Raw genomic sequence first — 16123 nt, forward strand, 5'->3', positions numbered from 1 at the left:
CTAAATGCTAAGGTAAAGTCAATTGCATAGTGAGTACCGTATTTTCCATACTATAAGTCGCACTTTTTTTCATAGTTTGGCTGGTCCTGCAACTTATAGTCAGGTGCGACTTATTTATCAAAATTAATTTGACATGAACCGAGAGAAATGAATCAAGAGAAAACATTACCGTCTACAGCCGCGAGAGGGCGCTCTATGCTGCTCAGTGCTCCTGTAGTCTACACTGAACACATAGAGCGCCCTCTCGTGGCTGGAGACCTTAATGTTTTCTCTTGGTTCTTGGGTCTAAATAACTGCGTCTTAAAGTCCAGTGCGACTTATATATGTTTATTTTTGGACTGATGCGACTTATACTCAGGTGCGACTTATAGTCCGAAAAATACGTTATTTGTATGGCACAGAGTTACTGTCTATGTAGAGCATTCAGAATCAGTTCTTTTGATGTGCCTCTTCAGTTAGGATGCTGCCTAGTTAGGTTTTTAGTCAGATGTGATCACATCAGCAAGATTTAGGAGAAAATTTGCAGCCAAGAAAAAGACCCATTGTGTATAGTCAGTATTGTAGTGATGCATGAAGCACACCAGAAAGAGAAATCACTTTCAAACAAAGCAGATTCTGTTGTTCAGTGCCGCATATCTGCATGACCATCTTGAACCTGTTGCGAAATCTGCATGAGGAAATCTTTCTCCCTCATCCAGAATATTAGAATGTGCCAATTTCTATTGAAAGCACTCGATTCAAGTGGAAAATGTGTCTGCACCTTCAGATGGCGGTTCACTAGGATTCGTTAAGCTGATGTCTTTGAGTGTTAAATCTGAGAAAATGTATTCTCTTGGTTTTGCCCATCAGGTATGTGGTGCTGTCTAGGCCTGTGTGTTTTGAAGAAGGCTTGAACTACACCGTGCGCTTGAGTCTGTCTCTCTACTCGGCTCTCAGCGATGTGCAGTCACCGTACACTCTCATCGACTCGGTAGGCTCCCTCTTTTACCCTATTAGACAGACTATATCAGCTGCACTGGAATCTTCAAATGCTGAATGACCGATTTCTATTCTTGCTCTCAGATCGTCCTCATGCCACACTGCAAAAACCTGGATATTTTCTCTGGCTCTGGTTCAGAGGGTGGAGACATGGTGACCAACAGCGCCTGGGAAACCTTCCAGCGCTACCGCTGTTTGGAGAACAGCCAAGCCGTGGTGAAAACCCCCATGACTGATATCTGCAGGAATTACATCTTCAGCGTGTCCGCTTTTCTGCACCAGGGAGTTAAAGGTACCTCCATAACTTCATAATAAATTACCCACCTTAAATATAAAAAAACGACTTTAAACTAATAATATTTCTGATGATATGTGTTAAATCATGTTCTTAGTCTTTCCTTCCTATGAAGAAGAAGCCCAGACAAATGCTACATGATTTTATTGTTGAGTTCAATTTCAGAAACGTTTTATTGTGTAATCAAAATACCCATATCAATCAGGCTAAAAATGCAAAACCAAAAATCTTTATGCATACTGTGGGACTTTTAATTGTAAAGAAGCCTGAAATACACCAGGACTCTTATTTTAAAAGGCATATACTTTACCATTACTGACTGTTCATTCAAAAAGTTGCATATAAAATATTTTATTCATTCCATGTTGGCAAAATGAGTCAGAACGCACATGGGAGTTTTAACTCACATTTTGAGTTAAAAAAGCTGGTCGAATTTAAGATTTCGCAAAAATGTGTTCATTCTGGCCTTGTTTAGCAATCCCAGTGCTCCAAATGGTAATTAAACATCTTTATTTGTATGTTTTACAAATAAATATACAAATATAAACAGATAAATATACACATATAAACAGATAAATATACACATATAAACATATAAATATACACATATAAACATATAAATATACACATATAAACAGATAAATATACACATATAAACAGATAAATATACACATATAAACATATAAATATACACATATAAACAGATAAATATACACATATAAACATATAAATATACACATATAAACAGATAAATATACACATATAAACAGATAAATATACACATATAAACAGATAAATATACAAATATAAACAGATAAATATACACATATAAACAGATAAATATACACATATAAACATATAAATATACACATATAAACAGATAAATATACACATATAAACATATAAATATACACATATAAACAGATAAATATACACATATAAACAGATAAATATACAAATATAAACAGATAAATATATACATATAAACAGATAAATATACACATATAAACAGATAAATATATACATATAAACAGATAAATATACACATATAAACAGATAAATATACACATATAAACAGATAAATATACACATATAAACAGAGTAATAAAACTATTGACATAAAGTTACGATTTATGTTTTTTTTTATTATTATTATTGATTGCAAACGTCTCTGAAAGCAAACCTGTGGAATGCACAACAGTTCTGGGTTTTGACGGCATATTTAAGACACCTTAAAATGAGAATAAGAGATTTGTTATACCAGTTAAGATATTAAATATTCTATCTTCAAACTTCATGTAGTTTGGAAATCATGTAAGGACCTGTTTAGACTTAGTTTTTATTCGCACACACGCTCCTAAACACATTTACATTTAGCACACAAGTGAGTAAAATACACAAGGACTCTAATTTTGAAATGTCTGTGATTTACTATTGCAGACTGCTCATTCACAAAAAAATAAATAAATAAATAAATAAATAAATATATATATATATATATTTGTCCAAGCAAAATACCAATAATAAACAGGACAAATGCAAAACAAAACAAAAACATCATGCACAATGCAAGACTGTTAATTATAAACTAGCCCAAGATATACCAATATACTCTTATTTTGAAATGTTTATTTTTTACTAATGTAGCTCATTCTAAAAGGTGAGGAAGATCAGATATGCATACTTACAACCATCTTCAACATATTAATGTATAAACACCATAAAGTAAACATTGTCAAAATGCACCAACTGTAGTTTTCAAGCCATAATCCATTGTCATAAATGCACATCAATTTTTTGCAAGCGTAATGCCCACACTATACTTTCAACAATTATTAGTTTTTTTTTATTTTTTATTCTAGTTATACTATCACAAATAGCATAGTAACTTGATCTTTATGATCTTGCCACTTTGTTTAAAGTGCACACACACACACACACACATATTGTCAGGCTGTCATCATCGCATGACTCTGGCACCGTTCTCTAACCACATAAGAATCCCCTTTTCCCTTTATGATAGACTTCATTCTGTCATCGTTCATTCAGCTTTCATTTTCCTCCGTTCCTGCCTCGTGTCAGAGCTTGTTACAAGGCCTCGGGCATAATTATACTGCTTTGCTTGCTTCCTGTCTGAGACTTTACCATTTCATCAACTGTCAGGACAAGAAGAACAGCAAAAGACATGGCTGGAGGCGTGAATCAACGCAATCTTTGCTGACTATAAATATTAGTGTGAAAATGACGACTTTCACACGAAGACATCTTAAAGACATACTTTTAGAAACTGTAACTTGTCAAGCTTTATTTGATACAGAATGTAAAAACACGGTCAAACTCCCATCTGGGAAAAGTAGGCCACATTTCAAGGCTACTCTTTAATATGTAGCAAACCAAGTAAAATCTGCCGACTCTTCTGGCCTGCACCAGTGACTTCTCTAAGTCTCTTATGTTTTTGTAGGTATTTTGTGGTGAGATGACTTTCCAAAACACTAAGCAAGCATTTTTACGCAGGTGGTTTGAACTCAGAGCCACTGAGGTGTCGAGTTGAGCTCCGGTGAATTACCTCAGTGTGATTTATAAGCCTTGCACATCCACCAGAGAGGCTTTTTTGGGTTTGAGCCCAAGCTAAACTGTATGCAAGCTCCAACCTGCTCATACTGATATTAAAATGTTGTTCGCCAAAAGGCATTTTTACAGCCATGAAATAATATAATGGATAAATGTAGAAGAGATCAACTGATATTGGTTTTTATAACCGGAAAAACGTTAGTTTTTAACTTCAGTTTGACATGAGGTTTTAGGTGTTGTTTATTCGGTTAAAAGAGTGTACTGGACTAGTTATACATTGTCAGGAAAATAACAAACAAAACGGTAAATAGATTACATTAGAGTTCATTTTGAGTGGCATGTTGTCACAATTATTCATATTTTTGTCGGCCTAGATTATGAAATACCTGATGATTTTAGTCAGTAGCGCATTAACAGACAATGTACAGTAGCAGTAAAAAATGACACATACATCTCATCAATAATCTCACTGTCATCCTGGAAAAAATATTATTTCTATACTTTATATAGTATTTAAATGACTATTAATAATGCTCTAAATAGTAAACATTAATATAATAGCTGATATAGAGTCATTTTATTTCACGGTAAAATATATATCACAATTTAGTTATTTTTGCTTTAAATAATGTCTTTATGATATATATAATAATAATAAAAATTACCATAGAAAAGTCCTAGTTCTTGTCATCAGACTCAATATCACAAAAAAAAACTAAAAAACTAAACAAAAACTAATACTAGCCTTAATAAAAAAAAAAAAAAACCCGTCTGGGGTTAAAACTTAATGACAAACTAATTGCAAGCAATAGGACAACCACCGCAGAACAGATAAATAAGAAACGCTCCAGACATGTATAAAAACATTACATATTCTTCACTGTATAAATTATAATATAATATTTTTTCTTATTAAAGTAATTTAATCAAGAGCAGTGAGATTTTATTTTATATATTTTTTTGTTGTTTGATTAATATGAATGACAAACAGTATGAATATCAGACTGCTGTCACTTTAAGAGCTGCCCGGATCCAATATACTGTTACACATGTTTTCTTTCTCAGCTTTTTGCTTTCACTTAACACCTAATTATTGTGTTTACAAGGATTCTTGAAAAGACGAGCATTCTGACACATGTATTTATTCGTCCAGGGCCTATAAAGCGACAAAAATAACTCAGTTTGATACTCATTCAATACATGTGCACCAGCCTCTCAGAAACAGTCAAGCATCAAGCAAAATGAGTTCTCTTTTGCTCCTGATCATTTCAATGACATTAAATCACTAGCAATGTTTAAAAACGTGTGCAAATGATACGTTTTCATGTCGACTTAGCACAGCAACATCACATGAGCATGTAACCGCAATAGAGACGATAGTCCAAATCCTTAATTCTTGTAAAAGATATTGGTTGATCTCTAAAATGCGGAGAAAAGTGGGATAGCTGGGTGAAAAACAATCAAATTTGGTAATAAAAAAAATCTTGATGGTAAAAAAGAAACACTTATATTGGTCAAGTTTATTTAGTGTGAATTTAGGTAAATTGTAGCACTTTTTGCCATTGAAATGACTGAGATGAAATGTCCCAATTACCATGAATTAACTCTATCTTTCGTTCTCTCTCTTCTGTTTCTCTCAGCCTGTCAGTGTGACCCGCAGGGGTCTCTCAGCACGGTCTGTGACCCGAGCGGTGGCCAGTGCCAGTGTCGCCCCAACGTGGTTGGCAGGAACTGCGACAGATGCGCCCCAGCCACCTTCCTTTTCGGGCCGCAGGGCTGCAGGCGTAAGTACAACTGGTCAATAGCATAGACTGCAGCGTGTTTTTATTTCACAAGCATAATAGTGGTCTGTGGTTGGTTTAGCATGTGACTGCAGTCCTGAGGGGTCTGTCCACTCCTTCTGCCACGAGGCCACCGGTCAGTGCGAGTGTATTCCCAGAGCGTACGGGCGGCAGTGTGACCGCTGTCTACCGGGACACTGGGGATTCCCTAACTGTCGGCCCTGCACATGCAATGGCCACGCTGAGCAGTGCGACCCGCTCACGGGACAGTGTCTGTCCTGCCGGGACCACAGCTCTGGACACCACTGCGAGAGGCTAGTCACTGCGTTCTTTCTTCAACATGATAGCGTGATGTTACACGAACGTTTAGCCTTTCATTTATAACATCTCTTCTGCAGGTGTTTGAATGGCTATTATGGTGACCCCGTCTTGGGCTCTGGAGACCACTGCCGCCCCTGCATGTGTCCGGACGGTCCCGGCAGCGGAAGACAGTTCTCCGGCGCGTGTTATAAGAGCCTCGACTCCAACCAGGTGTCCTGCGTCTGCAACCAGGGATATAAAGGTAACCAGCAACCAATCCTATTTGATTTATAACAGCGTCTGTCGGGAACACTGTAAATTTCCTGTACCTGCTAGAACATGTCGTACAGTTTACAGTATTTTCACTCAAAGAAATAAAGCCTTGGTGAGGATATTCTAATCAACTTTAGCGGACGATAGTCTATGTGGAAGAATATGGTGATATTAAGTCTTGTAATGTGCAATATGTAATTTTGCAGCAGTGAGAGCTGTAATTCAACACGCCTCTTGTGTCGTGTCACGAACAGGTGCCAGGTGTGAAGAATGCGCCCCTGGTTATTACGGAAACCCGTACGAGGTGGGCGGAGAATGCCGGCCCTGTCAGTGCAACAACAACATCGACATGACGGACCCGGAGTCCTGTGACGCCCGGACGGGCGCTTGTCTCAAATGCCTGTACCACACCGAGGGCGAGGGCTGCGACCGCTGCAAGCTCGGTTATTACGGCAATGCACTGACCCAGAGCTGCAGAAGTACGTTCTTGAAGAAATCTTTCAATACTGTGTCTACTGTACTGTACGTTTGAAGTCTAGATAAAGTACCTCTACAGTAAAACAAACTGCATCTAGTAAAACGATGCATTTGACTCCTGGCCGCTGAGTTTCTAATGTTTCGTCCTGGTCTTTCTCAGAGTGTGTGTGTAATCACATGGGCACTGCTGAGGAGATGTGCCCCTCTCCGGGGAACTGTAACTGTGACTTGAGCAGCGGTCAGTGTCAGTGTCTTCCCAATGTGGTGGGCCAGCACTGCGACCAGTGCGCGCCGGACACCTGGAACATGGCCAGCGGGAAAGGCTGCGAGGACTGCGACTGCGACCTCAACCACTCCTTCAGCTCGTCCTGCAATGAGGTCAGACCACATTCACACAAGCGTGACACGTTTGGGATTGCAAGAACGTGCGCAGGGATTCATCTGTATTTTTTTATTCTCTGTGCTGTAGATTATGGGCCAGTGCTCTTGTAAACCTGGGTTTGGCGGCAGAACCTGCCGAGAGTGTAGAGAGCTGTTCTGGGGAAACCCTGAGGTCAAGTGTCACGGTGAGTGCAGAAAAACTGAACAATACCAGCGCAAGAAATGACCCAGTCCATTATGATGATCATTTACAATGCATTTAACTTTAGTAATGTGATGTATTTCTAAGGGAACCAGAATATTCTTTCGGGAAATAATTTATTAGTGCTTTATTTTGTTCATTTTATTTGTAATATATTAAGACAAGTTGGTTGTGATATTTGTTTTAATATTAATATAAAAGGATGCTTAAAGCTGATCAAAAGTGACAGTAAAGACGTTTAAGATTAAGATTATATTTTAAATATAATGCTGTTGTTTTGAACTTTCAAAGAATTTTGAAAAAAAATCATAATTTCCCAAAAAATATATGAATAATAGTTTCCTGACCACCAAATCAGCTTATTAGAATGATTTCTGAAGGATCGTGTGACACTGGATCACAGCTTTGATCACAGGAATCAATTATATTTTAACATATATTACAACAGAAAACAGTTATTATAAATTGTAATAATATTTTACAGTATTACTGTATTTTTGATCAAATAGAAAGACTTCTTTTGAAAAACATGAAAAATACCTCAATCAGACCCCAAACATATTTACTGTATATATATACCACATAAACCCAGATAATGTAACTAAACTCATTTTGCTGACATTGCAAACACTGCAGAATTGTGCTGCCATTACCCCAAACCATATAGTCTGTAGGCAACCCAGTTTTGTAGGAATGTCTAAGGGAATGGAGACGTCCTCGGGCCACTCTCTGATTCGCCCCAGACGTGCACGACCATGACCAGCTCGTGGTGGGATCTGTCGAAGCCTCGCAATACCCTCTCTACTCCCACAATGCACCTTTGTATTCGTGGGCTTCCCCTTCTGGGGCCATCAGTGTCTGGCGCAGTGCTTCTCCTCAGAAAAGACTCTTTGTCCTCTCTCTGACTGTATTTGCGGTTGTGCAGATCATACCATTTGGAATCTATTTGAATGTGATGACGAATTTTCCGGTGCTTTTGAGATCTTAAACACAAGGGAAGTGCAGATTCGGATGGTTTTCTGACTATCTAATGATCTCCTTCAAGATCACTGTGATGCATTGTTTTGTCAGACCTTCTCCCTAATCTCAGCCCAATTAACACATCACTATCAAGGGTGGTGCATGTAAAATATGACCCACAATCAGCATTACCATCACTTCACAAGCTGGTGAAAGAGATTTCCAGAGAGTAACATTTCAGTCACATTATAGAAATGACATGAAGGTAATCAAATGCAGATTTTTTTAATAAGCCATTTGGTCTTAAGAAGAGCAGGTTTTGGCCTCTCTTTGAGCCGATGAAGTGGTGTGCGGACAGAGATCTGTTCCAGCCCCACACCCCTCGGTTTGTTTGGAGAGTCCTGATGGAGCAGGAAGCCCCCCGTGTTCCTCTAAGATTCAGTTACCCCTCTGTAACCCTCCTGTTGACTGGCCCTCAGTACGCTCTTCTCTCTTCCAGCACAGCACTGAGCATTTGTTCAGCTCGAGCTCTGCTTTATGTGGTTTCCTGTTAAATACTAGTTCGATAAACTTGTGAAATCCCAAGCTTTACATTTTGTCCAAGCACAACTGATTTCCTCAGAGATTTTATAGGTTGTAGTTTAACTTTTTGTATAATTAGTACAGCTTTTGTGTGCCTAGAGGCGTCATCTGATCCGAATTCTGATCAATTATTGCGCTACATTTATATTTGTTCATTTAGTAGACAGTTTTATCCAGGGACTTAATCTTGAATTTATATAATTTATACCTTGAACATAAATGTTTAAAGCCCAAAAGTTCATTAAAAGTTCATGCGCTATTAACCAAACAGTAAAACAAATTTGGTAAAACGTTCCTTAAACTCTGAAAGCCCTTGTGAAAGGAATGATAGCCAGACATAGTTGTGTTCAAAAAGTGACGTTTCCTTCCACGCATTTTTACAATAAGCTTATCTGCATGGTGATGAAAAACAGATGGAAAGGATTGATATATTCAGGGGCGCACATACGTTTTTCGTTCTGGTTCTCATGAGAACGCCTAGAGATTTGGTTTGGAGCTGACACTGCACATAGTGTCACCCGTTAGAGAAACAACTGTAAAAACACAAATAAAATAATTAATAATAGTACAAATACTGTAATTGTGCTTTATTTAATTAGGTTATTAAAAAAATAGAAATAATAAATAAAGTGTAACAATATTATATTATTTTAAAATAAAAAATGAGTTTTCATGAAAAATATAATTATTGTATAGTACACACAAAAAAAACAAACAATGCTACTATTTACATTTTCAACATTTTCATATCTAAGAACTTTATTTTGGCGAGTTGCCAGCAAGTTAAGATTATGCGCTGCTGGTTTTAGCACTGCCGATTGAAGCGCGTCAGTTAACGAAATTTCAGTTTCATGTTTTGCGCCAAAACCGGCAGCACGAAGCTTAGATTTACGCTTTCTGTTTGAATGGAAATCTTATGCAGTATTACAGTTAGTCAATCAAAAACAGTGCTTGTGCAGTAACAGCCGTCAAAACAATCAGTGGTGGGAAGTTAATTATCCTGCGCATTTTTATTTTATTTTATTTTTTATTTTTTGGTTGCGGATGCACCCCTGCATATATTCCAGCCATGTAAAACGTCTTAAGTCGCTGGGGAATGTTTTTAGCAATAGCCAAAAATACATTGTATGAGTCAAAATTAAAGATTTTTCTGTTATGCCAAAAATCATTAGAATATTAAGTAAAGATCATGTCCAATGAAGATATTTTGTAAATTTCCTACTGTAAATACATCAAAACTTATTTTTTGATTAGTAATATGCATTGCTAAAGACTTCATTTGGAAAACTTTAAAGCTTTAAACTTAAACTTTAAAACAACTTTAAACTTTAGATTTTTTTGCAGCTTATTTATTCATAAATCTTAACACTCAAAACTGGTCCAGGGTCACATATTTGTAAATGAAAACCTACTGGCAGCTACATTCAAAGTCACTGCAGATCTTTAGTTGGTTTGAGACTAAATTTATTGATAGAATTTGGATGTTGGGCATGCCCCGGCAGCTGCCCTCATGGCTGGTTACTGTTTACACAGATCTAGCGAATATATCACCAACACAAGAGTTGGTGCATTTTTTAAGGCTTCCTTTCCAAGAGCTTGTTAACACCATCATGAATGTTTAACAGCAGTAAAATGGACTTTGTTATTACAGAAGCACCTCTCGAGTGGTTTAGTCTGGGAGACTGCGGATCTCCTTCTCGGCTGGCGTGTGATATGTTTTACATCCCCATTCCTTAGCCATATACGTCTATGTAAACGATTGCTGAGTACACAAGTGCACTGCATTACATTCACTCTTGTTTATTTTATGCCTGCTTTTCAAAGGTTCATGTAATTCTCAAGCCGGCTTTTAAACAATAAAATGCAGATGTGTTCCTTGGGCAGTAAAAGCCTATCCTAGAATTTTTGTGTCAATTGCTACTAAATAGTTCCCATCACCAACACAAAAGCTCCTGTGCCTGTTCCCGTCTCCAGGGGTCACATTCATGGAATTGTCCCAACAAGAAACATTCCCGGTGCCGCCTGAGGCCCCCTGGATAATAGCAGGGATTAACCTCCGAGATAATTCCCTATCTCTAGACCCTTGTATGCATTAATGGCCTTAGGTGAAGGAGTCTTTTCCTGTGGAATGTGTGTTTAATCACGTCACACTGGAATGCCTTTAAAGTAAACGAACCGTCCCAGACAGGGTCCCCATTCATGTATTGTATGTGTCGCATGTATTGTCCTGAATTCTCCTCGATGGTCAAAAAAGTGGGGTTTCTGGTTACCTATTTACCTGTTAAGACATGCATTCTGTTAAAAATCCTAGTGAGCTACCAACCTACCTAGGCAGCATCATTTTCGTGCCCTCTAATGCCAAAATTAAACTACAAAGTCGGCACAGAAGCACTTTTGATCTGGCATTTATGTCTCCATAATGCTGCTCAGAGGTGGCATGAATGCATTTACACTGCAATTTCAACTGTTACTTTGATACGAGGGGGTATGGTGGGTCAGTGCAGGCATTAAATCTGCCTTTTATACAGAATTATGTCTTTACAGAGACATTTAAGCAGGCACAGAGCAGCCTTAACATGCACGTTGTGTAAAAATGCCTTAAGATCATTTGTTTTGACCAAATCTTTAAGCATCCTTCATGGAGAAGACTCCATGATGCGAGTTTTTTTCTGATTTTGTATTTACGAATTGAATGGATGCCACAACAAAGTCGTAATTATGAATGGGAAACCTTGCAGATGCAAAGCTCGTTTTGAGGCCAGAGTTCATTTAAACGCACCTGACATTATAATTTCCAACTCATAAATGTTACATTTTCATAAGGGCTTGAACGGACCATGAGAATGATTGTGCCATGATTTCTGCTGATATTTCACTGAAAAGTAGTGCTAAAAGTTAGTTCAATCGAATTAAAATGAACTATTTCACACAATATATTTGTGAGTTCTATGCATTTTTTAATGCTTATTAGAGTAGTACATTGTTAGCGTAGCAGTATGCTAATGCCAAACGATTGAAATCAATTGCATGTTACATGAGGAGCACTACTGTTGTATTTTTCAGAATTGCTGCCTGTGTAGAGCATTAAAATCAGTCACTTGAGCTACACATTTAAATAGGAGAGGTATCTTTGTTGCAGTAGACAGCTGGCTTGTTACCTAGGCTTCGGAATAGAGCTAAACAGGTATGTTAAAAATTGAATATGAGAAATAGATCGTTTGACTGGTGAAAATGGTCTTGATGAAGGTTAACAAGGCCATTACGACTAGAGTTTTCTGAGGATGAGTATGTTTGTTTAAGGGCCTCATGGTAAGTCATTGCTAACTTGGTGTTTGCTAAGTGTCTCGTCTGTCATTGTGGGGCAGTTATTGCCTTTTGTTCACCAAACACTCGCAGTGCAATGCAGCACTAAAGTATGCAAACAATCTTTTCCTTCATCCTTCCACTCCCACCACATCGCCCTGACTCCATCGCTCACTCGTTCACTCGTTCAACTCCAGCCTGATAAGGTCACAGTAACTCAGAGTTTGCACTTGTTGACAGAAAATGTCACAGTCAATGAACAGCTGTTTTAAAAATCTTGGTTCATTTCTTTTAGCCTTCCAAATGTTATTTTCTGTAGAAATGTGGCAGAGCAATCTACCCAAGTATAGGAAATATAATTACTGAATCACCATTTTGCCAATGCTTTTATGCAAACCACAGCACATAATTATTTAATACTAACTTAAACGTAGTAATTTCAAGGTTGTTTTATTTTTTTTACTTCTATTATGAATGCCAAAGTTCTACAAATGTGTAAATTAATTGTTAATGATTTGTTGATATTATTATTATTATTATTATTATTATTATTATTATTAAATTTTATAAATTAAAAAAATACTTTTTACCCAATAATTTTGTGTATTTTAGGCTTTTAGTAGATCTTTGTTAACTCAACAACATGCTTAACTTTAAACCAATGTGATTTTTTGTATTCTCTCTCTCTCTCTCTCTCTCTCTCTCTATATATATATATATATATATATACTATATATGACATATTTTATTACTATTTTTGATAAGACTTTCTTTAATTTTCTGTCAGGTCATTTAATTCAGTTTAATTTGAGTAATTTGCTTATGTGATTTTGTATTTTTATTTTATTTTCTTATTTTCATATATATATATTACCATTTAGGTTTAATTTATTTTTATGTTTTAGCTTCAGTGCTATTTTATTTTTCATTTATTTCCGGTCAGTAATTTGAATGTTTCAGGTTTTTTATATATATCTTATGTGTGACTACAAAACCAGTCATAAGGGTCAGTTTTTTCGAAATTGAGATTTATACATCATCTGAAAGCTGAATATTATCATTAACTAAAACTAGTAAAAATATTTCTGTTAATGGAAATGAAGCTGAAATAAAATACACATGTGACCCTGGAGCATAAAACCAGTCTTAAGTTACTGTGGTATATTTGTAGCAATAGCCAAAAATACTGTACAGTTTATGGGTCAAAATGATAGATTTTTCTTTTATGCCAAAAATCATTATGACATTAAGTAACGATCATGTTCCATGAAGATATTTTGTAAATTTCCTACTGTAGATATATTAAAACTTATTTTTTATTAGTAAAATGCATTCCTAAACACTTCATTTGGACAACTTTAAATGCGATTTTCTCAGTATTTAGATTTTTTTTTTTTGCACCCTCAGATTACTGATTTTCAAATAGTTGTATCTCGGCCAAATATTGTCCGATCTTAACAAACCCATAAACCCAAATCCCATACATCAATGGAAAGCTTATTTATTCAGCTTTCAGATGATGTATAAGTCTCAATTTCGAAAAACTGACCCTTAAGACACATATATTTTATTTCAAGCCTCATTTCCATTAACAGAAATATTTGTAATAGTTTTAGTTCATGATAAGCATGCATTAAACTTCAGGTCCTGTACTTAAACCTCAGTATTCCTGTATATTTTCAGCATGTGATTGTGACCCAAGAGGCATGGCTGAGCAGCAGTGCAACAAGGTCACAGGTCACTGTGTTTGCGTGGAAGGTGTTTCCGGGCCTCGATGTGACACGTGCGCTCGAGGCTACACGGGCGAGTTCCCACACTGCGAGCGCTGCCACCAGTGCTTCGCCGAATGGGATGTCATTGTGGGCGACCTCACCAACCAGACCCACAGACTGGTCCAGAAGGTCAATACCATCAAAGCCAACGGCATTACAGGACCCTACCAGGCCACCATCAATAGCGTCGAAAGCAGCGCCAACTCGATCCGCAACATCCTGGCCCAGAATCCAGCCACTCAGCCTCTAACGGAGATCCAGGGACTTCTCGAACAAGCTACGTAAGTCAAAGCCTTGCTCAGGATGTGGAAGCAACTGTAGGTCCTTCTCATGAGAGTAATATGTGTGAATTGATTTTCTCTCTGAAGTGCCTTGATGGCTGAAATGAACACCAAACTCAACCTGACAGAGGAGACCTTGTCCGAGATCTCATCCGACAACAACAGCACGGACACCAAACTGAAGTCCCTCAAAGAAGAAGCTCAGAAACTGGAACAGACGGTGAAGGACCTTCAGGGGCAGGTGGAGTTTGTGAAGAATTCAGACATCCGAGGTGAGTAACATCACTCTAGGTCTTGTAAATCCCTTTTCTTCAAACAGACAATGTATCAACGCAACATGGTTTCCGATCCACAGGGGCCAGAGCCAGCGTGAGTCGATACTATGAGCAGTCCCAGATGGCAGAGATCCGTGCCAATGCCTCCACCATTGACCCAGACAACCTGGTCAATCAGTCTGCCACCCTGCGGACAGAAACAGAGGACTTGATGAACCAGACCAAAGAAGAGTTCATTCAAAGACAGGAGGAGTTTGCGAAGAAACTGGACAACCTCGCTGGACAGCTGGAGACTCTGGACCTCACTGAGCTTAGCGAGAAGGTAAAGCAGTCAACCGATTGATGAACATGGTCAAGAGCTTATCAAGTCACTGACATACAGTAGTTTTACTGAGCAAAGTTTAGTTTTCAGAAACAAATCAATGTCACTTTCATGTTATATTTTTTGTAAAAAACCATTGGAGATCCTCAGGCTTTTGTTTGTTTTTTGTTGTCACATAATATTCCAAACATTCTATTACATGTCGCATATTGTGCAGCTCGTTAAAGATAGGTGTAGTTTTTGCTTGAAGGATGATAAAACAAGTGAAAACCTGAGTAATATCAAGGAAACTGGAGAAAATGCAAACATGAAATATCAGACATACAGTAGTAATTACAGGCTTTTTATTTGATTGCGCTACTTTTCCACTGTTCCGTTTCCTTTGGGCAGTCTCATTCACGAAACAGCCGTCTTAAAATGTGGCACTCAAGTTAAAGAAGCTCACTCCCATCTTCTTGCATGCTTTCTTATTCCACTGCCCAACTTCGTTCATATCAGCACATTCTAGCGATATGAACGCGTCACCCGTGAACGGTTAATCACGTGCGCCAACATGCGATTGGATCGTTCTTTTCTCTTTATTGTTATCTTTAGCATAATATTTCTAATTCTAACATTTGGTAATATTTCTATTCAAAATCGTGATTCCTCAATTTCCCAAAAATACAATTGTTGCAAAACATTAAATCGGCAAAACCGGAAAAATCGCCCAGCCCTACGTAGATTATTAGGGGTGGGCCAGTAATCAGTAAAGGTCGGTCCATGAAAACTCGTGAGCAAGTTGATATAGATTGATATATAGATTTTAGCAGACGAACACTAAATTAACACGATACAAGATGAAGCAGTTCGCCAACGCATCATTTATAGTTTAAAAAACTTTTTAACTAAACTAAACTGCATCATAGCATTAGCTATGTTTCCATAACCCTGTTTAAATGCACATTTTTAAGTATCGCATGAGAAAATAGTGAAGGAAACGTCAAATTCTGAAAAATATCCCTTAATCCTCAAAAAAAAAATTCTGCTCACTTGAGGTAGTTTTTGACTTGTGTGAAAAAGAGTTAATACAGATGGAAATGCATTTTGCGAATAAATTCCTCCTTGCGCATCAAAAAAGTAATGTAATTTTACACTATTGGATGGCAAAACCTGACTAACCGAAAGCAATAACTGCATTCATTGTGTTTCATCTGCTCGTTCTGAGGCACAAGTAATTTATTATGTAGGAAAAGTATAATATTCAGTAGCTTCTCCTACTTTTCTTAGTGATTTATAGTTCCAGTTTATCAGGAAGTGACGATTTTGTTCTCTTTGACTTGTTGGATGGAAACGGTGCTTGTTTGCAAATGTTTTGTATGATTTTCCAA

At 37.4% G+C, this 16123-nt stretch overlaps 1 protein-coding gene across 1 annotated transcript in view; it reads left to right on the plus strand.

Moving 5' to 3' along the window:
* The window catches only part of LOC113043543 (laminin subunit beta-1-like), a 34360-nt gene that overhangs the window by 15728 nt on the left and 2509 nt on the right, over window positions 1-16123 (plus strand). The window contains exons 16-26 of the mRNA XM_026202990.1: window positions 850-970; window positions 1063-1270; window positions 5485-5628; window positions 5708-5939; window positions 6024-6187; window positions 6453-6677; window positions 6836-7053; window positions 7145-7241; window positions 13787-14156; window positions 14244-14428; window positions 14512-14753. Coding sequence (XP_026058775.1) covers window positions 850-970; window positions 1063-1270; window positions 5485-5628; window positions 5708-5939; window positions 6024-6187; window positions 6453-6677; window positions 6836-7053; window positions 7145-7241; window positions 13787-14156; window positions 14244-14428; window positions 14512-14753 — 2206 coding nt within the window. The remainder of the gene's footprint in view (window positions 1-849; window positions 971-1062; window positions 1271-5484; window positions 5629-5707; window positions 5940-6023; window positions 6188-6452; window positions 6678-6835; window positions 7054-7144; window positions 7242-13786; window positions 14157-14243; window positions 14429-14511; window positions 14754-16123) is intronic.

This window comes from Carassius auratus, chromosome 25 (assembly GCF_003368295.1).
Source record: "Carassius auratus strain Wakin chromosome 25, ASM336829v1, whole genome shotgun sequence".
Taxonomy (NCBI): domain Eukaryota; kingdom Metazoa; phylum Chordata; class Actinopteri; order Cypriniformes; family Cyprinidae; genus Carassius; species Carassius auratus.